Source organism: Sciurus vulgaris (assembly GCF_902686455.1).
Source record: "Sciurus vulgaris genome assembly, chromosome: 16".
Taxonomy (NCBI): Eukaryota; Metazoa; Chordata; class Mammalia; order Rodentia; family Sciuridae; genus Sciurus; species Sciurus vulgaris.
Window position 1 is genome coordinate 59,766,440 of NC_136477.1, and position 23,014 is coordinate 59,789,453.

The 23,014-nt window shown below is 45.3% G+C and overlaps 1 protein-coding gene across 1 annotated transcript in view; it reads right to left on the reverse strand.

Moving 5' to 3' along the window:
- Positions 1–1,835, reverse strand: part of PRICKLE2 (prickle planar cell polarity protein 2) — a 355,816-nt gene extending 353,981 nt beyond the window's left edge. Inside the window, exons 1-2 of the mRNA XM_079114385.1 lie at positions 1,655–1,835; positions 815–900 (exon numbers count right to left, since the gene is read on the reverse strand). Of these exons, the coding sequence (XP_078970511.1) occupies positions 815–900; positions 1,655–1,696 (128 nt within the window). The 5' untranslated portion in view covers positions 1,697–1,835. The remainder of the gene's footprint in view (positions 1–814; positions 901–1,654) is intronic.
- Positions 1,836–23,014: the final 21,179 nt, after the last annotated feature.

A 23,014-nucleotide genomic window follows, 5' to 3' on the forward strand; every position in this document is an offset into this window, starting at 1 on the left:
AAGTAGAGAGACCCATGCAGAAAAGGGAGAAAACCAAAGTAGACTTCTCTTCCTGGCATCCAGAAACCAGTCCTCTCCAAAGGAGCACAGGACCGGTGGGAAAGACGCGCACATCCAAGACAGAACGCTACTGGACGCCTGTCTCTGGTCGCCATTTCTTTCCTTTTAATGAAGATACCAAGGAGAATGACCTCTTCTCTTTCCATTGCCAAACTGAGGGCCTGTATGCCTGCACCCCAACTTTTTCCCAAGCAGTGCCCCAGCAGCCAGATGCACTGGAAGGACACCCAGATCCCTCGACTCCCAAACAAAACCATTCCACTCCAGGCTGACGCTGCCTGGAAGTCAACATTCAAGGCGCATTAATAAGAAACATCTGGCCACCGAAGACGGTTGACACAGCACAGGCGGGCAGTGGTGGATTTGTGGTTGGGACCCAGAGTTACAGGGACTGAATTAAAAACACAACTGGAAAACACCATCCAGTCCGGGCAGGGCTCCACACTGCTGCACCTTGGCACTTGGTGACGCTACCATGCCCAGGTTGAATTGTTTGGGGCCTAGTTACCTAGACACAGCGTGGTGCCAAGTGGCTCAAGCTCTGACATCAGGGAAATGCAGCCTGAGCCCGGCTCTCCCGCAACCTCCAGGGCCTGGCCACCACTTCCACCTTGGAGATTTGTAGCAGATGTAACCCCGCTTTTAAAGGCACAGACTTTGCATTCTTTCCATGTGTCTTCCAAGTCAGATTGAAAAGGAGAGAATTTTATTTACTTTTCTCCCCGTAGTGTCGTGCAATTTTAAAAAGTCCTACCTCCATTTATGCACTGCGAACCCAGGGCACTGGTCACCACAGGCGTTACATGGCTGGCCTCTCTCTATCCGCCCCAGTCCGGTCAACTTCAAAACAAAAAGATAACACAGGCCACATGTGAAGATGGGGGCTTCCTCCAAAACCCCACTGTGTCCCAGTCAGGATGGCCTGATTCTTTTGCTCTACCTCCTGGGATCTGACTCAAGAGTTCTTCTGCCATGTGGGGGCTGGGAGTGAGGTGCTGCCAGTGCCCCAAGGGTGGTCTCCCGCCTAGGGAAGGAAGGAAGGGGGTGCAGACCCAGGTGGGCTGTCTACAGTACCAAACCACCAAGAAATGGCCTTGGCTGGGGCTTTGTCTCCCCCCCCCCCCAGACACCTTGGTCACAGGTTTCTAAGACACAAAAGCAAGACCCTTCGGTTCCCCTGAGAGTGCCCTTAAAGGGACGATCGATCGGGCGCCTGCCCTGGTCCAGGCTGCTGCTTCTAGGAAAGGGGTAGCAAAGGGACACCCCTAAAGACAGCCCCAAGTGCAAGCCCGGGGCTGGAGCTCCCCACACCTTGGACGCTGCACCTCTGGTGCTGGGGTTCTGATCCGCCTTAAGCGACAGGGCTTTCCCGGGGCGCCCCAGACTGGGACACTCAGGGCCACGGTTCCTAGTGGCACTGTGGCCCGGCGGGGGGTCGGGACTTGGTCCCTCGCGCGCTCCCCGGTGGTGAGCTCTCGGGCGCCCCGGGCTGGTTACCTGGGGCCACAGGTGCGCGGCCGCGGGGCGGAGGGGGCTGGGCACCGGCGCCCGCGGCTACTGCAAGGTACCCGGCGGGCGGGTGGGGGACACTCACCGAGCGGCTGGACAGTCTCTTCCGAGAGCTGCGGCTGAACATGGCCGGGCGCCTCCGGCAGGCAGCGCCGTCCGTCGGTCGGTCAGTCTGTGCCGCGGCGGGGAGGGCGGGTCGCCTGGGCGGGCCTCCTCAGCGGCCGCCGGCTGGCTGTCTCCGCGCGGCCCCGGCTCGCGCCCGAGCGTGTGCCTCCCTCCTCCGGGCCACCGCCTCCCAGCCCCGCCCGCGGGTCCCGCCCCTCCAGAGACCCCGCCCTCCAGAGGCCACGCCCCGCGTGAGGCCCCGCCCCTCGGGGCTCACCCGGAGGCCCGAGCTCCCTCCCGCCCCGCCCCGCCCCCGCCCCCGCCCCCGCCGCGCCCACTTTCTCCCATTCCCAGCCTGCCGGCCCCCTAGGTCTAGCTCCCTGGGCCTTGGCTCTTGGTGGGTCACCAGATCCCGCCCCCGCAAGCTTCTTCCTCACCCTGTCCCTGAAGTTAGGGGCAGGGGCCCCTTCAAGACCCCTTGCTGATGTAGCTGGGGTGGAGGAGGGACTTGGAAGATGAGGGTTTTTTACCTGATGGTGTAATTCACGCAGAGTTTAAGCCAACCTAGTCGGTGCACTGCTCTGCCTACTTTGACAAATTCATACAGACCAGTAACGGCCACCACTGCGTGGAGTCTCATCACCCTCGGAAATGAACTATTTTTAAAATTTGCCTGGGATCTAGTTAGTATTGAATGTTGGAGGAGGAGGGGGAGGGGGGGAAGAGGGAGAATGCATTATGCCTCTGATGGTACAGAGCCTGGGATATAGTAGATGCTCATTATGTCATTTTCAATTATTGCATGCAATCTTCAATCTCTAAAGCCACCGTGCCTGTTCCTTGACCTTCTCCACCATTTACTAACTAGTGATCTACAAATTAGTTAACTTCCTCATGCCTCTTCTGCCTGTCAACTTCATTTACTTACACTTACACACACACACACACACACACACACACACACACCCAAGAGTCTTAATCTCACAGTGTTCTTGAGAGATGAGTTGAGACATGTATAGTTGTTAGGACAGGCACAAACTCAGGATTCATTAAAGATTAGCTGTCAGAAAAAAAAAGATTGTAATTCTAACAGGTAACAGGTCATGGTGTCCACTTATTGATGTTTCAGCTCAAATATCATCTCCCCTGAGAACTTTCCTGACCCCCTATTGTACCATCTCTCTCTCACATTCTTTTCACACATAAAATTTTTTTTCATACCTGAAATTAAACTCAGGGATGCTCTAATACTGAGCTACATCCCCAGACCATTTTATTTTCATTTCGAGAAAGGGTCTCACTAAGTTCCATAGGCTGGCCTCAAGTTTGTGATCCTCCTGCCTCAGCCTCCCCAGTCATTGGGATTATAGGTGTGCACCACCACGCCTGGCTTGTGGCATATATTGAAATGTTCCTGTTTACTGCTTTATTTGTCCTCACCCAAATCCAAGTTGCATGACAGAAAGGACATTATATTCACATAGTTGTACTAGAGCCTGTAACAGAGCCTACATTAAATGTAGGTACACAACGAATATTTGTCAATAGTAGACATTCTCATCAGGGTTGAAAAAGATGACTGTCCTGCTTGGTATTTCACAGAGCAGAACTGAACTTGAGTGAAGAAAAGCTGTTGGCTTGGAGTAATGGCGAATTAGGGCAAGATCAGCCTACCTATCCCTCAAATTGAAAAGACTAGAACACCAGGACCCAGACACCCTCTGCGTCAGCTGACTGTCTTCATGGCCCAGACAGTAAAGTTTGGTTTGGTTTCTAGGCTGGAACTAGGCCTTTACCTCAAGAGCAAAATTGACAGCAGTACAAACTCAGTAACCAAAATAAACAGTTTTTATATGCAGTATTCCAAAGAGTCAAATGTCAACAACCACCACAAAAATCCTTGTGACTAGGTATGGCAGTGTACACCTGTAAACTCACAGACTCAGGAGGCCAAGGCAGGAGGATCACAAATTCAAGGTCAACCTGGGTAACTTAGTGAGATTTAAAAAAAAAAAAAAAAAAAAATTCTTGCCAGGCTCAGTGGCACACAACTGTAATCCCAGCAGCTCAGGAGGCTGAGGCAGGAGAATTCCAAGTTCAAAGCCAGGCTTAGCAACTTGGTAAGGCCCTGAGCAACTCAATGAGAACTTGTCTCTAAATAAAATACAAAAAAAGGACTGGGGATGTGGCTCAGTGGTTGAGCACCCTTAGGTTCAATCCCTGGTACCCAAAAAAAAAAAAAAAAAAAAAAAAATTCTTGATGAACAGAACATCCATTAAATAAAGAGAGGATCCTGCTCTGTCTCATTCACCCCACCCCAATCCTGGTTCTGGTACAAAATGCTCCAAAACTCAGACACCAAGAATTGAATCCCTACTATTGTATTTATCTGTGTAGTTACCACCGACTTTCACAGTCAGTGGTACATCGGCAGAGGATTAATGCCAGGGTTTATTTATCTCTCTGCCCAGGTCTAGCATAGAGGCTGAATCACATGAAAAGCTCAACAAACATTGGTTAATTAACAAAATAAAAGGCACAGGGAAGTGGGGTGGTTCCAATCAAAGCTTCTTATTGTCACCCACAGGACAGGATGCTCACCTGAACTCTCAATTGGGCTTCTGCATACCCAGCCGGACTGGATCATGGCCTCATATCTGGAGGAGAGGGCAGGGTTGGGGAGTGAGAGGTCAGCAGGCTTCCTGTAGAGATGGCAGATAGTGTCCACTTGTATTTTAATCCAGAAATTTCTTAGCAAAGGTCTGTAACTGCATAATTAGTGCATTACAAATTTCTAGCAGATGGAAGACAGGTGTCTCCAATGTTTTTTTTTTCAAATACTGTCAAAGGAAGGACAGAAGCTAGTGGCCATTGTCCAGCCCCCACATCTTGCTTCAGGATAGATGTGCTTTGTAAAGCATGAGGTGATCATAAAGTCCTGGGGAGCTTGGTTCATTTTTTAACTTTGGTCATTTTGTCAAAGTGGTGATGCGGAGAAGACGTGGGTGGACTTCACAGGTGGTCTGATTAAGTCACATGCACGAGGCCCAATCCCACCCCACAAACAGGGCTCCCAGAGTGCTCCTCTTGACTTGTCATGAAGGAACCTCCTGGTAGCCCAGGTCCCGGACAGTCTGTTACCTCTGATCGGGAGCCAGAACAGTAGCCTACCTGTTAACCCGCACCTGCGGCTCAGGCGCATCTTTCTTGTCTATTTAACAACCACTTTATCTTGCTTAGGAAGACAAAGTTTAGTAACCCAGGGAGGAAAAATGATTCTTGCTGTCAGCCATAGGTGAACAGTAAGCAATTTCCTTGGCTATTCATAGACATCATCTTTGCAATGGATGTTCTTTGCCCATCTCTCAGGGCAATAGATTGCTAACAGAATGTGAAATCCTCAAGAACAAGCCAGCACGGGAACACGCCTTGGTCAAAATGTAAAGGGGAAATCCAAAACCAGGAAAGACTTCAGTTAGTCTTCAAGTGTGTGTCCAGAAACCGGAAAGAAATACACAACATATTAAAATGGATTGATGGGGAAATGCTTTTAAAGGCATGTGCTATAAGTAACGTGTTCATTTTGTAATTAGAAATCTAAAAATAAAATTAGCCACAATTGAGAATTGTGCCTGACCTGTCTGAGGTCTTTTAACTGTCAGATCTGGATACAGTATAGCAAAAACTAAATGTCACAGGGGGAGCTGTGGCCCATACCTATAGTCCACCGAGGCAGGAGGATTGAAAGTTTGAGCCCAGTCTGGGCAACTTAGTGAGGTCCTAAGCAATGTAGTGAGACCCTGTTTCAAATTAACAAATAAAAAAGGGCTGGGAGTGTAGCTCAGTGGTTAAGCACTCATAGATTCAACCACAAGTGCCAAATAAATAAATAAACAAATAAACCTGTGTGTGTCACCCTTTCCTTGACCCATATGTAAGTTCCTGTCTTCTGTAGTTTGGCTTTCCTGGTTTTTCTTATGTAGATCTGTGATTTTTTTTTTTTTTTTTTTTTTTTTTAATCCAGATGAAGTTTCCACTTACTGGCAGAAACCCTCAGAGATGTGTTCGTAGGACTTTCTAAAATGGGGAAGAAAAGCCAGGTGTGATGGCGCACACCTTTAATCCCAGCAGCTCAAGAGGCCGAAGCAGGAGGATCGGGAGTTCAAAGCCAGCCTTAGCACCTTAGCGGGGCCCTAAGCAACTCAGGGAGACCCTGACTCAAAATAAAAAATAAAAATGGACTGGGGATGTGGCTCAGTGGTTAAGCGCCCCTGGGTTCAATCCCTACTACCGAAGTTCAATCCCTAGTACCAAAAAATAAAAAATAAATAAAAATAAATAAAATTGGGAAGAAGAGCCAGGTATCTCAGTACAGCCTCACTGAGGTACACACTGATTTCTGTTACCTACCAGAAACACATCTGGCTGTAGCAATGGGAATAAAAGAAGCATCATCAAAGTGGCCTCTGAATCAGAAGTCTACCAATGGTAGTTTGAAAGAGTCTTCAAAGCCAAGAGTGATGGGGAATGAGAGGATAGTTAGAGAGATTTCTCTTAGTGGTGGGATTATAGGAATTTTTCTCTTTATTCCCTATAAGCACTTTCTCTGTAGTCTACGAATTTTCCTGTCTGGGCATGAATTAGATAACATATTTCAGAAAAAATGTGTATAGATAGATAGATAGATAGATAGATAGATAGATAGATAGATAGATAGATAGATAGATAAAACTTAAATCAGACTGGGCACAGTAGCACACACCTGTAATCCCAGCAGCTTGGGAGGCTGAGGCAGGAGGATCACAAGTTCAAAGCCAGCCTCAGCAAAAGCAAGGCACTAAGCAACTCAGTGAGACCCTGTTTCTAAATAAAATACAAAATCAGGCTGGGGATGTGGCTCAGTGGTCAAGCGCTCCAGAGTTCAATCCCCTGTGCCTCTCCCCACCTGCAAAAAAAATTAAATCAGAAAAGAACTGGAATAAAGACAAAGTGCTGGCAGGCTAAATATTTCAGAGGGGGGGCTAGGGTTGTGGCTTAGTGGCAGCACGTGTGAGGCACTGGGTCTGATCCTCAGCACCATATAAAAGTAAATAAATAAAAATAAAGGTATAAAAAATTTCAGAGGGCATTAAATGATTAAAGCAAAAATATTTGAAAAGATGAAAAGCATTGCACTAAACACCTTGTATACCTTTCCCTGAAAAGTCTTACAACTTTCAGAGCCATTAGCCTAGCTTACCTTAGATCTTCTTCATCTATGGTTGACAGGCATCAAAAACCCCAGACTACAGGCTGGGCTTATGTGAGCCCCTGGGTTCGATTCTCAGCGCCACATATAAAGAAAGAAAGAAAGAAAATAATGGCCCATCAACATCTAAAAAATATATTTTAAAAAAAGAAACCCAGACTATGTGTTGAACATAGAAAGTTGATATTCCTCCTCAATCCTAATTCAAAATGCAAAAAAAAAAAAAAAAAAAAAAAAAGTACAAATTCATGGATAAGGAACAGGACAGCACTGTTTCTAAGACCAAAAGGAGAAATCACAAGTGATCTAAATGCCTAACAACAGAAGACACCCTAAAGAAAAATAAATAAGGGCATATCCTTTGAATGATTAGACATTTAAAATGATATGGGAGAACATGAGACAATCTGCATGAATATTGGTCAATCTGAAAAACAGGCTACAGAATCATAATAAGAATTCACATTTGCAAAAGAATTTGGGGACCTGATATACTTCCAAAAATATACATGTATTTGAAGAAAAGTTCAGAGATTCTAGTGAAAATTTTTACGGCTTATGTTCATTTGTTTTGGGGGTAGAATTTCAAGTGATTCAATAGTTTATCTTTTGTATATCTATTTTTTTGAAAATGAATGTGCATTGCTTGTATAATAATTAAAGGTGAAAATATAAAATAATAAAGAATTATGTGAGGGCTGGGGTTGTAGCTCAGTGCTTGCCTTGCATGCATGGGGCACTGGGTTTGATCCTCAGCACCTCATAAATAAATAAAATAAAGGTATTATGTCCAACTACAACTAAAAATTTTTTAAATAAACAATTATTTGACTTATTAAAGTTATTGAACATTAGTAGGTACCTTTCAGTGGCAGAATATTGATTTTTTTCTAATCTTTTAACTATATATTCTCAATTCCTATAAGAAATAAGCAGTACTTTGAGTTAAGGAAACTTTTTTACATTTCTTAAATGTAAGTTAAGAAACCTTAATTACACTTTAAATATGTGTAAATAATAAGACAAATACAATTTTTTTTGAAGAAGAAATTACAAATTTTATCTGTTTGCAATATTCTATATCTTCAAGGATTGTTTTTCCCATGAACAAAAAAATGAAATAACAGAAAAATGGTTTTGGTCTCTCCATTTATTTATTTATTTATTTATTTTGTACTAAGGATTGAACCAGGGCTGCTTAACCACTGAGCCACATCCCCAACCCTATTTTATATTTTATTTAGAGACAGGGTCTCGCTGAGTTGCTTAGGGCCTCGCTAAGTTGCTGAGGCTGGCTTTGAACTCCCGATCCTCCTGCCTCAGCCTCCCGAGCTGCTGGGATGACAGGCATGCACCAGGCTCTGGTTGCTCCGTTCAGCCAGGCATTTGAGAGCATATTTATCAAGCTTCGCTCCTTGTTTTCCTAGTACCTCTGTAAAAGCTCCAAGATGCAGGACTGGCCTGTTGATCATCTCTACTTGTGTCACACTCCACAGAGGTCACACTCTTAAGTGCTGTCTTGGAAACTGATGACTCATAGTAAGGTCGGAAGAAAAAGCTTGTTGAGGTGGGTGACTTTCCTTAATTAACCGTGGTGTTCTGCTAAGACATGGTGTAGTCCTCGTTTTTCAGGGTCCCTACTGCCTTTGGGGACAGCTTTCTGTTAAAGTGAGCCCCGTTGAGCGCGTGCACACACCCACACCCAGAACCGTCCAGGTGATCCCTATGTGTCCCACTGTAGGAGCCAGATGCCTCGAGCAGAGGAGCTCCTCCCAGTTCACACAAAGCTGCACTTACAGGACCAGGATGACATCAAGCGGTGTGCATATTTTGGGGAGTTTAGTGGCTATTCACTCTCTGCTCCCCTGTGTAACTACATTTTTTTCCCCCTTCTTTCATTACTGAGGATGAAACCTAGGGGCACTCTATCACAGAGCTACATCCTCAGCCCTTTTCATTTCTTATTTTGAGAACAGTTCTCACTAATCTTCTCAGGCTGACCTCAAACCTGCAATCCTCCTGCCTCAGCCTCCGGAGTCTCGGGGATTACAGGATGTGCCACTGCGCCTGCGCGACGGTTTCTCCTGGCTTGTGTCAAACACATAGAAATCATGTAACAGGGGAGAAAAGAGCTTCCATGCCCAGTGTCACCCCGATTTTCCTAATCTGTGGTTGACAAGCATCAAGGAACCCAGGCTATTGGTTTGACACAGAAAGTTGATATTCCTCCTCAATCCTAATTCAAAAATAAATTCTTTCTTCCTCCTGCCCGTCTCCCCTCCCCACAGAGCCATTTACTGGCCTTTTGGTCTTCCTGATATTCAGAATGACTGGGTGATTCTCAAGCTTTCTGTGTTTCTGCTGGTAGAATCAGGGACTAAAAAGCTCCAGACCAAATTGGCCAGCCCAGGGCCCAGGGATGGTAACTGCAATGTACCAACCAGGGCGGTCCTTTCAACTCACCCTTTAGCGCTAAGTGGCTTAGGTAGAACTGCTTCTCTAAAATTTGGCTACGTGTTAGGAAGGGCATGGGGACCTTTTAGAAATCCTAATGCCCAGGTCATACCCCAAGACAATTAAATCAGAATCTCCAGCGGTGTGGCCCAAGCATCAACATTTAAATGCCCCTGATGTGATTCCAACGTGCCACTATGACAAAGGACTATGTGTACGTGACCTTTAGAAGTAGGCTTCCCATGACCAGCCTCTATGACTGGGAGTTCTACTGGCTGGGATTTTTCTTCTTACTGAAAGCTGTATTCAGTCCGCCCCCACTGGAGTGATCTCGCCAATATCCAGGTAACGGAACACCAGTCTATCTAAAAAGGTTGGGTCTGCATTTCCGCAGAGCTTTGTATTTGTCATGCTTGGGTGCAAGACACTTCGGAGAGTTGCAGCAGGCTTTGTCTGTTTTGGCACTGGGGATGGAACCAAAACAGGGGTGCTTAAACACTGAGCCGCATCCCCAGCCCTTTTTATATTTTATTTAGAGACAGGGTCTCACTGAGTTGCTTAGGGCCTCGCTAAGTGGCTGAGGCTGGCTTTGAACTTGTGATCCTCCTGCCTCAGCCTCTCAAGCTGCTGTGATTACAGGCATGAGCCACCATGCCCAGGGGGGGCTTTGTCTTTTAAAGGAGCAAAAAAAATGGGTAAGAGGCCGGGGTACGGGGGTGATGGAGGAGAATCCCCACGTTGGCTGTGTGGATAGGGATTCTGGAAGCTATTTCTAATGGGAATTGTTCAAAGAAATGTTCATGCCTAAGTTGAGCCCACCCCAGGACATAAGGAATCGTCTACAAAAGTACAATATTCCCAGATGCTTTCCAGGTCTACACTTTAAGGGATTCTGAAAGGGGGCTGATATTTATGCCTGGGTTGGCAAAGGCCATCTCTAAACTGGCTTCTGGTAACAAGGGAGCAGTCCATGCCTGGACTTCATGTGTATAAACTCAATTGTAACAAAATCCAAGATGCTCCCTGGTCAGCATGTTGGAACCCCAGTGCTGGTCTCTTTGGCAGCATGATACAGCTCCCGTGCGTGAGGCCTCGTTAATGATACCAGAACAGGTGGGCTTCTGCACTCACAGGAAGTCATTCCACAGCCTCTGTGAGTGTAGAGGACCCACATTTTAGAGGGCAGAGTGTTTACTGGGGATTGAACTTAGAGGCACTCAACCACTGAGCCACTTCCCCAGCCCTTTTTTGTATTTTATTTAGAGACAGAGTCTCGCTGAGTTGCTTAGGGCCTTGCTAAGATGCCGAGGCTGGCTTTGAACTTGAGATCCTCCTCCCTCAGCCTCCTGAGTCTCTGGGATTACAAGCATGTGCCACTGCACCCAGCTGCAGACCCATGTGTTAATGAAAGAAAAGTCCCAACTTCAAGAAATGGTGTGGAACTTACTTCTCCCAATTGCTCCTGGACTTCCCAGCAGCCAGACCACTTTAAGGGCCCAGAAGTAACTTGTTTCAGTTAGGTAGTGTTTTTCTAACTTGATCAAATGAACCTGTTTGTCCAAGCTTACCTCCAATTGACTTGTCTTGCTTGTGATTTCCATGAAACTTTGTTTTTTTTTTTCCTGACCTAACTAGCAGCTCTCCCCAAACCAAACCTGACATAATATCTTGATAAGGTCCTTTCCTGATCCTTTCCAGCTGGAAAAAACTGCCTCTTCTCAGCTCTGGTTGCACATTAGAATAACCTGGGAAGTTATTTTCTTTAATATGTCACATCTGGCCCCATCCCAATCAATTAAATCAGTATTCGTGGGGAGGGACCAGAAAATGGAGTTTCCAAAGCTCTCCAGGTGAGTTTCAAGTCCAGCCAGGGTTGAAACTCATTCTTTTCCCAAGCTTTTCTGGACTCATCTGCCCAGATTTCCCTTTGGTGTGCTTATTCTACATTATCCTTATTCTCTACCTCTTCCAACCCTGGCTACTCAAAGTAGAGAGTACCTCTCTTTTATGTAGATAATGAAAGAGAAAAACACAGATTAGGACAAAAACTTTTAATTCCTTGCTCCTCAAAAGTGATGTCAGAGACCAGGCAGCCTTAGAGTTAGCCGAGAGCTCATTTAAATTGCATAACTCAGAATCTGCATTTAAACAAAATCCCCAGGATAAGAATGCACATCAGACTTTGAGAAGCACTGTTCTGATCAACTCATAAGCCCCCATCTGCATGTCAGGACCACACTGAATCCTTTCCTTGACTTGCCAGGGTTGAAGCCTCAAGGTTCAAACCCTCAGTCCCCCCCAGGATTGACTGCACAAAACCGTTTCTTAATGTTTCCACGGACACCACTCACTGCACCCTTGCTACGCCCCTTGTGAGGCAAGTGTATTATTATCTCCAACGGAAAAGCAAAGTGACTTGTCCAACCTAGCAAGCGACAGAGTTAGGATTTTGATCAAGGTCTGTTGGGTTCCAAAGTTGATCCTCCTTACAAGAAAACAGGTGTGAAGCTGGGCACAGTGGTGCACGCCTGTCATCCCAGCAGCTTGGAAGGCTGAGGCAGGAGGATCTCCAGTTCAAAACCAGCCTCAGCAACTTAGCAAGGCCCTGAGCAACTCAGCGAAACCCTGTCTCTAAATAAAATATAAAAAAGGCTGGGGATGTGGCTCAGTGGTTAAGCATCCCTGGGTTTAATCCCTGGTACCCCCTCCCCCTCCAAAAAGAAAAAAGAAAACAGGTGTCACTGTCCAATGTCCAGAAACAGGAATACAGAGTAGGTCATCTGCTGATGTCACCAAAGCTCTTCTTGCTTTGGATTAAAACTTACAAGACTCTTTCTCTGCTGCTACCAAAGAAGCGGAGATCTGTTGTCCCAGTCCAGGGGCATGACAGCGTCTCACCTTGGCAATGACCAGAAGAAAAGGTAGCAGGGTGTTCACGGCCCTGCGGAGAATTCCTCCCAAGGAAGCTCTGGCGTCTGGTCCCTCGGCAGATCCCTACTGGTCACGAATTCGTTTCCTCTTCCAAGCAGGATCTGACCTCCTGAGAGTGCGCACTTATGAGGGTTTTTCATCCGTGGGCTCTTCTTCCAAGTGAAAAAAAAACATCAAGCCAGATGGCCGTTCTCTGTCATGCATGGGATCTATACAGATTATTAGAGTTGTTTTAAAAAAAAAAAAAAAAAAAAAAAAAGGGACTTGATTTTCAATGGGATGCAGTCGTCTTCCTACATAGCTTGCAGCTGGGGTCAGCATGGCCGGATGCTAAGCGCCCATGAGGTCACCTCTTATCTTTTCAACAGGATAACCAATGCTGCAGATGGGGGTGAAAACCCGAAGCAGAGACTCTTGGCATTCCCTGAGCTTGTAAAACCGAGGAGGAGTACACCAAATTGTTGTTCTTTTGTAAAAGTGGTGGCCAGGATTGGGGTATTTAGTCAGGGCAGCTTAGCTAGGCCAACAAACGCCAAGTCTCGTGGACCTATCGCGAGAGCTGTTTGACTGTGCCCGCCGGGTATCCCAGGTACCTGTGAGACAGAGCCAGGAACTTGGCAAGTTGAAGGCCAGCCTGGACGCCTTAGCAAGCCCTCTCTCAAAATACGACATAAAAAGGGTAGGGAATGCGGCTCAGTGGTAAAGCACTTGAGTAGCATGTGTGAGGCCCTGAATTGATCCCCAGCACCCCCAAAAGATTAAAAAAAAAAGTTCTGTTTTGCTTTTGTTTCCCTCACAGTGGAACAGGGGTTGTGGGTGGGCAGCAGGAGGTAGAAGAGGGTAGTGAAGTGGCGTACTCAGCTACACCTAGATATTTGAGACCTGTAGGTTTTATTTTTTGGTACTGGTGATTGTACCTGGGTGCTTAGGGTTATCCACATCTCCAGCCCTTTTTATATTTTATTTAGAGACAGGGTCTCACTGAGTTGCTTAGAGCCTCACTAACTTGCTGAGGCTGGCTTTGAAATCGTGATCCTTCAGCCTCAGCCTCCAGAGCCACTGGAATGAGAGGCGTGCACCACCGCGCCCAGCAGCCCATGATTCTTCTAACAGTTGCACCTGCTGTCTTCCAGAACTGTGCTGAAGAGGGCAGTCACAAGTCATATTTGACAACTGACATTGCAATGAACTGAAAGTAAACATCCACTTCCTCAGTGGCACTAGCCAGATTTCCAGTGTCCTATAGCCACATGTGACTCGACAAAACTGTACTGGACAGTGCAGAATAGAAGCTGCCCCCCCCATTCCAGAAAGTTCCATTGGACAGCATACTCTAAACTTAGATCCTCCGTGGGATTGAGTCTGGCTTGCAGTCAGCGACGAGGAGAGAATGTGTAGGGTTAGTGAGGAGGGTGAACTTATTTCATACCAATTTTCATTGGCAAAAACTTGAGAACTGGCCTGCCTTACTGGAGGAGGATCAAGAAGTATCACATTGATGCTTAGAAAGAAGCAGAGAAGCACAAGTACCCAGGAGCCCTTGGGTATCCCTGTCTTATGTCCTATCAGAATTGCATTACTATGTCATACTCTAGTCCCTGAATTCCTGGTAGAACTAACCAAACTTTTAAGGAACATTACCTTCCTTGGGGGGAATAGGGAAATGCTGGGGATGGAACCCAGGGCTTTGGGTGTGCTGGGCAAGTATTCTACCATTGAGCTATATCCTTAGAGCCAATACCCTTGAACTGCAAAGGTAACCATGGCAGTGTTCCAATAAAACTTTATGAAAACTGGGGCCGGTTCTTGATTGGACTTTGTAGATATAACATTTTGCTGGGGGGGGGAAATGGGAATTCAGGTGTCAGTGCAGGGACTCTTGGACAAGAGTCAACCACTTCACTTGACAAGGACGTTTTAATGGAATGTTCAGCTTATCATGGCAGACCATAAAGACAGCTCTTCTGTTTTTATATTCTTAGTCAAGACCTGACAAGCTTGTAAAGAGCCAGATAGGAAATATTTTGTGCTTTGTGGACTGTAGTCTTTATAGCAGTAACTCAACTCTGGCTGCAGTGCAAAGGTAGCTACAGATGAATAAACATGGCTGTGTTCCAATAAAACTTTATCAAAACAGTTGGTAAGTCCAGTTTGGATCTTGGGCATGGATTACGGATGCCTTCCTCCAAGTCGTCACCAGATCCTCTTCCTTTTCTAACAAAATGACCCCCCCCAAAAAGAAAAATGGAAATATTGGTGTCTGAATAGGATCAGTTCTTCCCTGTGCTAAACACTTTAAGAGAGGTAAGCTAAATTTAATTTTATCAACTCTCTGGATTAGATCTTCTGGTTGCACACTCAGAGATGAAAAAAGCTAGGCACATCTAGGTTAAAGGACTCACTTGATGTCACACAATAGGTAAAGGGCATTGCAGGGTCTAAAAGCCAGGAGTCGTTCATGTGGAGACCAGGATTCAATGTGCAGGAGTGTACACTTCATGATAACTCACTGGTCATATGCAAAGCAATGTCACTGATGCGTGTGCTAAACAGTGTTGCTTAAAATCCCCTGACATGGCAATCAGGGAAGAATTTAGCCACAGACATTCCCAGAGGGAAGAAACTCAATCAGAGAGGAGATGGGGAAAAAATTACAGACAGTAGTTGGGATTTGTTTGTGAACACCTGTGTGCTAGGATGAACCAAGGAGGAACCATATTAACCGCCTAGGGTGTGTAGTCTCAGGGCGGCAGATGGCAGAAGTCATTACTAGGATGAGCAAGCAACTCACTGATGTGCAAGGAGACCCAAATCTAACCCTCCCCCATCCTTTTCAATAAAGGGAAATTTGTCTTTGACAGCAACGTCTCCTTTCCTCTGTTCTTGACTTTAAAAAATGCACTAAATCATTCCCCATTGTCTAACCCAATGAACTTCTATTCTTCTCCCCCTCCCCTTGTGTGTTAGCATTGGCATATCAGAGAGAACATGGGTATTGGCTTATTTCACTTAGCATGATAATCTCCAGTTCCATCCATTTACTGGCAAATGCCTTAATTTTATTTTCTTTATCACTGAGTTATATTCCATTGTGCATGGAAATAGGAAAGACAGTAGAATAAATGGGACATCACTTTCCCATGTTCATATATGACCAATGAAACTCCACACCATGTCCAACCACAAGAATGGGAAGCTATACTCCATGTATGCATAATGTCAGAATACACGCTACTGTCATGTATGTCTGAAAAGAACAAAAAACCCCACTAAATCAGAATGTTGGGTATCAAGAAGCAGGTCTACGTGGAATGGAAGAAAGGGGGTAAGATTTTCATTTGGTGGATATTCCTTGAGGATTTGGGTAGTAGGGAGGACAAGACAGATGAAGAACAGGCAGACAGTAAAAGTCAATCTCAGTGCTGTATTGCAGAGAGAGAATGGAAGTGGAAGAAAATAGTCTGCAAAGTCCCGGGGATCCCTCCTGGAGAGATGGGGGTCAGGAGCGAAAGAGCAGCTCCTGATAACTGAGGCATCGAAGAGAGTTAAGGACAGGGAAAGGACTTTGAGAAAGGCCACTAGGGATCCTTAACTGGACCCCTTACATCTTTTCTCGGGAGGTGCATGTCAAGTTCTCATTATAATTAATTTTATTTTGCTTTTGAAGGTGTGATTCTAGGCAGAGACTGCACCCCCCCGGGGCACCGTGATTTATCTGGATTACACTAGCAAAGCGACTCCATGCTAAATCTTCGAACCGGCTGGAGGAATCCAAACTACCTGCAAAAGAAAGATTTAATAAAAGGCACAGCTGTCCAAGAGTGGACCAGGCCAGCCCAGGAGGTAGAAAATTCTGGGTCTATAGGTGCTTGGTGACCAGCTGTTGTGACCTGGAGGAGGGGTAGATGTGCTAGATAGAAACAGGCTCTTAACCTGGCGGAGCAGAGGAAGAATCAGAGTTTTTCAGTCTCCCGCCCCGGCCCCCTCTATTTCTGTGACTCTGTGAAGCCCTAACAGTCACAAAAACTCTCCGGGCGATTCGAGGGTGGGGAAGCCCCGGTGTCAAGGGTCGGGCAAGGTGTCCTTAGCGCCTTGTCTGACAGAGAGATCCTGGGAACCTCTCCTTTGTGAAAGGGCACATCCTAGTGAGTTAGCCTAACCACATCCTGTAGGAAGGAAGCGTGCCTGCAGGGTCACTGAGAAATGGAAAGAGGAAGATCAAAGCACCAGCAGACAGCATCCTGCCTCCTTTTGGGTCTCCTTGGATGATATTTTGGACACACAGAACTAGTCCACTTGCTTATTTTTAGTGTTCTTTTTCCCGGTCTGTGGGATGCTACCCTTCTCTGAATTCACTCCCCAAACGCCTTTAATAGGAAGAGAGAGAAAGAGAGAGAATTGGTTCTTAGGCCTACCATTAAAAAAAAAAAAAAAAAAAAAAAAATTCTAGAATCCAAGTAATTGTACTAAGACTTGTACCTGGAATGTAGTTGAAAATTAATTTTTTAGAATTACAGTCCTATGGGCAAAGCTCCAAAGGAGCTCTGTATCAAGAATCAATAGATGGGATGGTATCAAACAAAAAAGCTTCTTCCTAGCAAAGGAAATAAACGAAAGCATGAAGAGAGAGCCCACAGAATGGGAGAAAATCTTTGCACCCCAGAGAGCGCATTAATCTCCAGGATGTACAAAGAACTCTGAAAAACTTAACACCAGAAAAAGTGAATGACCCAATCAATAAATGGGCAAAGGACCTCACGGAAGAAGAGATATGAGATATGAGAGAAATGCAAATTAAAACCACACTGAGAGTCCATCTCACTCTAGTCAGAAAGGCAATTATCAAGAATACAAGTAACAATAAATGTTGGCAAGGATGTTGGGGAAAGATACACTCATACATGGCTGGTGGGACTGCAAATTGGTGCAAGCACTCTGGAAAGCAGTGTGGAGATTCCTCAGGAAACTTGGAATGGACCCACTATTTGACCCAGCTATCCCACTCCTTAGTCTATGTCCAAAGGACTCAAAATCAGCATACTACAGTGACACAGCCACATCAATAGTTATAGCAGCTCAATTCACAATAGCTAAGCTATGGAACCAACCTAGGTGCCCTTCAACAGATGAATGGATAAAGAATATGTGGTATAGATACACAATGGAATATTACTCAACCATAAAGAAGAATGAAATATGGCATTTGCCAGTAAATGGATGGATCTGGAGACTATCATGATAAGTGAAATAAGCCAGTTCCAAAAAACCAAAGGCTGAATGTTCTCATTGATATGTGGATGCTAACACCCAATAAGGGGGGTGGGGAGGGGAAGAATAGAAGTTCACTGGATTAGACAAAGGGGAATGAAGAGAAGGGAGGAGGATGGGAATAGGAAAGACAGTGGAATGAAGGGGACGTCACTTTCCTATGTTCATATGTGAACACACAACCCGTGAAACTCCACACCATGTCCAACCACAAGAATGGGAAGTCACGCTCCAGGTAGGTATGATATGTCAAAATATATTCTGTCATGTATATCTCAACAGAACAAATTAAAAAAATAAAAAATACTGTTATAGGAAACTTTCTAGAAGCTGAGAGTGTATCATTAAGATATTTATTTTCAATGTTTCCCTGGATTGCAGAAGTAAGAAAGAAAACAGAATATTTAGAAAAACAGAAGAAAAGAATTTAAAGCACGTGTAATTCCATCACTGAGAGAGTAGTATTTCGAATATTTTGGAGTATACCCCTCCTGAGGAACACAGGTGTGTACCTGCGTACGCCCGCACATGTATATATGAATGGATACATACATGCAATAAATGTTTCCAAAATTGGGATCAAACTTTGCATTTCTCTATAGCCTTTCCTCCCGCTCAACTTTATCTATCCTAAATATTTTCTCACAACCCAAGGATTTTTTTCACAGCCATTTCCGAAGGCTGCATAAAATCCTATTTTATTCATCACTATTGTTGGGCATTGAGGTTGTTGCAATTTTTGACCTGATAAGTAATGCTGCTTGTCTACATCAATATTATTTTTAATCAGAGCGTTGATGCTACATGAAATGGTCACATTGCTAAACGTAATCTCTCGTTTTATGCATTCTGAAATGCTGAAGCTGTGTTTTGGGAACTGATGAAGTGTGGCGTGTGTGAATGCACCTGGCTGGCTCTGAGCGAGCCGTGGCTGCTGATTGGCTGGGCCCGCGTGCCTGGGGCTTAGGAGATCGGCCTGTCCCCTCCGGTGCTCCAATACCTGCCTCCTGCTTCCCCGGGCTGCAGCCCACAAGACGGTTCTCAGTCACTCCAGGAATAATAATATTAAAGAGATAGTTAGCACGAAGACAATAGATGGCTTCTGTTATCAACTGCGCTGTGTCTGCTGCAAAATCAAATGTTCAAACCCTAATCCCTAAGACCTCAGACTCTGACTGCATTTGGAAAAAGGGTTTTTGAGAAGATCATTAAGGTAAAATGAGGTCAAGAAGTAGACCTAACCCAATATGATGGGTGTCCCTTTAAAGAAGAGATTGGGACACAGATACAGAGGGAAGATCCTGTGGTGAGCCAGGGAGAAGCTAGCCCTCTGTCAGATGAGACCTTAGAAGGAATCAGCCCTGCTGTCTCCTTGATCTTGGACTTCTGGCCTCCTGAATTATGAGAAAATGAATTTCTGTCGTTTAAGCCTTCCAGTCTTTGGAACTTTGTTACATCAGCCCTAGGAAACTGACATTTCAGAGAATTTTCTGGGTGAATTGAACTCATTAGAATGGTCAGCTTTTGAAACTGAGAGACAGAGGGGACTTAAAAGTTGAGGCTCCACAGGTCTGGGGTTGTGGCTCAGTGGTAGGACGCTTGCCTAGCACGCATCAGGCACTGGGTTGGATCCTCAGCACCACATAAAAAGCAATAAGTAAAATAAAGGTATTATGTTGATCTACGACTAAAAAAAAAATCTAAGCCACCATGGGCCATGTCATCTGGTGACTGCACAAGTTCAAGTCCATCTTCAGATGAACTTGAACACGTATTCTTTTTTTAAAAAAGAGTTGCTTGTTCAAAACTTTCACTTTACTGGAGGCTGAGGCAGGAGGATCTGGAGTTCAAAGCCAGCCTCAGTGAGTTAGTGAGGCCCTAAGCAACTCAGTGAGACCCTGTCTCTAAATAAAATATAAAAAGGGCTGGAGATGTGGCTCAGTGGTTAAGTGGTTCTGTTGTTGGTACCAAAATAAACAAACAAACAAACAAAAAAAAAAGACTCGTTTTGTTTAGCCCACACAGTTTTTCAAACATTTGAATTAATTGCTAATATTTTTAAAAACAGGAAAATCTACACAAATTCTGGATTTCTGGCTTTTTGAAAAAAATCACAAGATCTGGCAATGTTGGGTCCCCATTCTCTGGCTCATTATGGTCCCTGGGCATGGGGTTTATCTGTGCACCTGTCCAATCCTGTGGCACTGAATGTGTATCCCAGACCTTTATGTATAAACCCATTTTATAACTAAGCACAAATGCACATATATACATGTAACTATGTATGTGTAAGCTTGGGGTTATGTGTGTGCATTCCGCAAGTCATGTGCATAATCCCTTCGTTATTTTTTTAGTACCTGAAATTGAATCCAGGGGTGTTTAACCACTAAGCCATGTCCCCAGACCCTTTTTTTTTTTTTTTTTTTTTTTTAAATTTCAATACAGTGTCTCACTAAGTTGCTTAGGGCCTTGCTAAATGTTTGAGGCTGGACTCCAACTTTCAATCCTCCTGCCTCAGCCTCCCGAGCCCCTAGGATTACAGGTGAGCACCACCAAGCCCACCTTCCCTTCTTTATTTGACACTGTTTCCTTTTTAAAAATACCCTTTGATTCCAGGCACATGCTTTTGATGTCATATTCAACAAAACTGATCTAAACACCCTATCATCACATACCTTCTAAAAAATGTGGGTAAAACTACAATTTTCCTGATGCAACTCCTTATTTTTCACAGAGTCACTCAGGTAATTTATGGCCATAATTTTAGCTTTGGAAGGGGTTTCAGGAATTACCTAGCCTTTGTAAAACCCTCACTGCTACCAGACACCTCAGAATTTAGGGAAGAGTTTTGTTCTCTGATGTGGTTTTTACTAAAATAAAAACAAAATCAAACAGGAAGCTGGGACATTTAATTGGCCATGTTAATTTTCTTCCTTTCCCTTCCAGTGATCTCCAAGTATTATTAAAATACTCCCAGGTACTCCTAAAACAGGCTTACCTCCACCCAGCCCCGGGAACCTCAGCTTTGTCTTGTATCAGTTGCTAGGTAACTGAGGAAGATTTATGCACATCTATTGTTAATTTCAAAGACAGTTTTCAGTTCTGCCATAAACATCACTGAAAGCAGACACGACATTTGTACTGAGATACTCCTGCAGCCTGGCTTGAGGTGGGGCCTTCCAGGGCACATCTACAAAGTCCAAAATAATCTGGTTAAAAAAAAAAAAGAAAAAAAAAAAAAAAAACAAGAAAGTGCCCGGCACCGTGGCACACCCAAATAATTCCAGCTGTTCGGGAGGCTGAGGCAGGAGGATCGCCAGTTCAAAGCCAGCTTCATCCACAGGGAGGCGCTAAGCAACTCAGAGAGACCCTGCGTCTCAATAAAATATAAAAGGGGCTGGGGATGTGGCTCAGTGGTCGAGTGCCCCTGAGTTCAATCCCCAGTACCAAAAAAAAAAAAAAAAAAAGGAGGATGAGGAGGAATAATAGTAAAAATAATAATAATGCTGGTGGATTCACATATATCTGCAAAAACAGTCCAGCAAATCTGAGACACTGGTCCCATCTCTGGTGTCCTCTCATGCCAAATCCATTAGAAGTCTTATTTACAGGATATCATCTGCCCTCCTAGTTTGCCTGTGAAATTTAATATAGTGCTTCTCTCCTCCATTCTTTTTAGCAGTACCAAAATTCCCAGAAGCAGCTGCAAAAATGATCTCACAAGCCAGTGGATTCATTGCCTTTATAAACGCTTTCGTTCCGGACGAGTACCATTTTTACTGGTTTGGACCATATGTGTGGATTTTACAGCCACCACTTGGGTAAGTGAAGAGAAGACCCAGTTTTCCTAATGGGCCCCCAAACCAAAGATTTACAGAGTGACCATCATCATGGTGACCCTTTGTGTGTGGGGTGGCCGTTCCTGTTTTCTTTCAAGCTTCCCTGGGTATCCTGTCATCTGATTCACACCACGACCCAGTCAGAAGCCTGGCTGGTGGCCTCATCTCCTCTGGTTTAGAAGACTTCCTCACTTCCAGGGTCTGCCAGAGGGTGGCCCTGCTGCACCTCTTCCTAATTCATCCTCCAGTGTCTGCAGAACGGTCGTTCCAAAACGCAAACACGAACAGGGCACGCTCCTGCTTCAGATGAGGCATGGAGCCGGGTGCTGGTGGTGCACACCTGTGATCCCAGAGGCTCAGGAGGCTGAGGCAGGAGGATCAGAAGTTCAAAGCCAGCCTCAGCCACTTAGTGAGGCCCTAAGCAACTCAGGGAGACCCTGTCTCTAAATAAATATAAAAAGGTCTGAACCTCTGGGTTCAGTCCCCAGTACCCAAAAAAAAAAAAAAAAAAAAAAAAAAAAAATTGGCCATTGACATTTCCCTGATTGACAGGATTTAAATTTGTGTTCCTTGGCCCCTTTGACCACCTCTCTCAACATACTCCTCTAGCATTCTGCCTCCCAGCTGAGCTGCTTTTTAAAAGATTCCCTGCATACTGTGCTATTTTCCTGCCCCTTGGTCTCTGTTCATACAGTTTTTTTTTTTTTTTTTTTTTTTTTTTTTGGTACTGGGGATTGAACCAGGGCACTTAACCACTGAGCCACATCCCCAGCCCTTTTTATATTTTATCTAGAGACAGGGTCTCACTGAGTTGCTTAGTGCCTCGCTAAGTGGCTGAGGCTGGCTTTGAACTCACCATCCTCCTAGCCCCTAGGATGCAGCTCTGTGCCACCATACCTGACTATTCATACAGCTTTCTCTGCTGGAAATACTTCCACCACCCAATTATTCCCAACTGCCCAGGGCTGCTAAATTAACATCCTGCTTCCCCTACCTTGGCCCTATCCAGTTAGATGCCCCTCTTCTGTGTCCCCAGCATAGTCCCCGCCCAGCTCCTCACTCAGTGCTTCTGCAGAAGGGCTTCAGCGTTACCTGTTCATTTGTCCGTTTCCCTCACTAAATATTTGTGTTTTCCCCAGGGCAGCGCCCGTCCATCATTTCATTCCTTCAGTACCCCCAGAACCTACCACATCAGCAGCATCTGTTTGTTGGAGGGAGGGATCGAAGGGGAAAGAAAGGGAGCTGGATTGTCAGAAGCAAGCCAAGAGCACGGAGGAATCAACCCAGCCTCCAAGAGATTTAATGACCCCAACAGCACGTTTGGGTCTTGGGAGAGCCAGAATGTTAACAGGGAGCAGGACCCTGAGAAATAACTGAGCTCATTCTTTCACAGAGTGGAGAGAGCCCCTGAGTGCAAACTTGCAGGCATGGGGTGCTCGCTGCCCCTCCAAACAGCCATTGGTGGCTCAGATATTCTGGGAGGCGCTTCTTGGGGGGTGCAGAAACCAGTTCTTCCCCGATTTGCACCAGACTGATTCTACTCGGGTCCTCGGCTGTTAGACATGTATTTCCTCTCATCAGAGTGGAAACCTCAAGCCT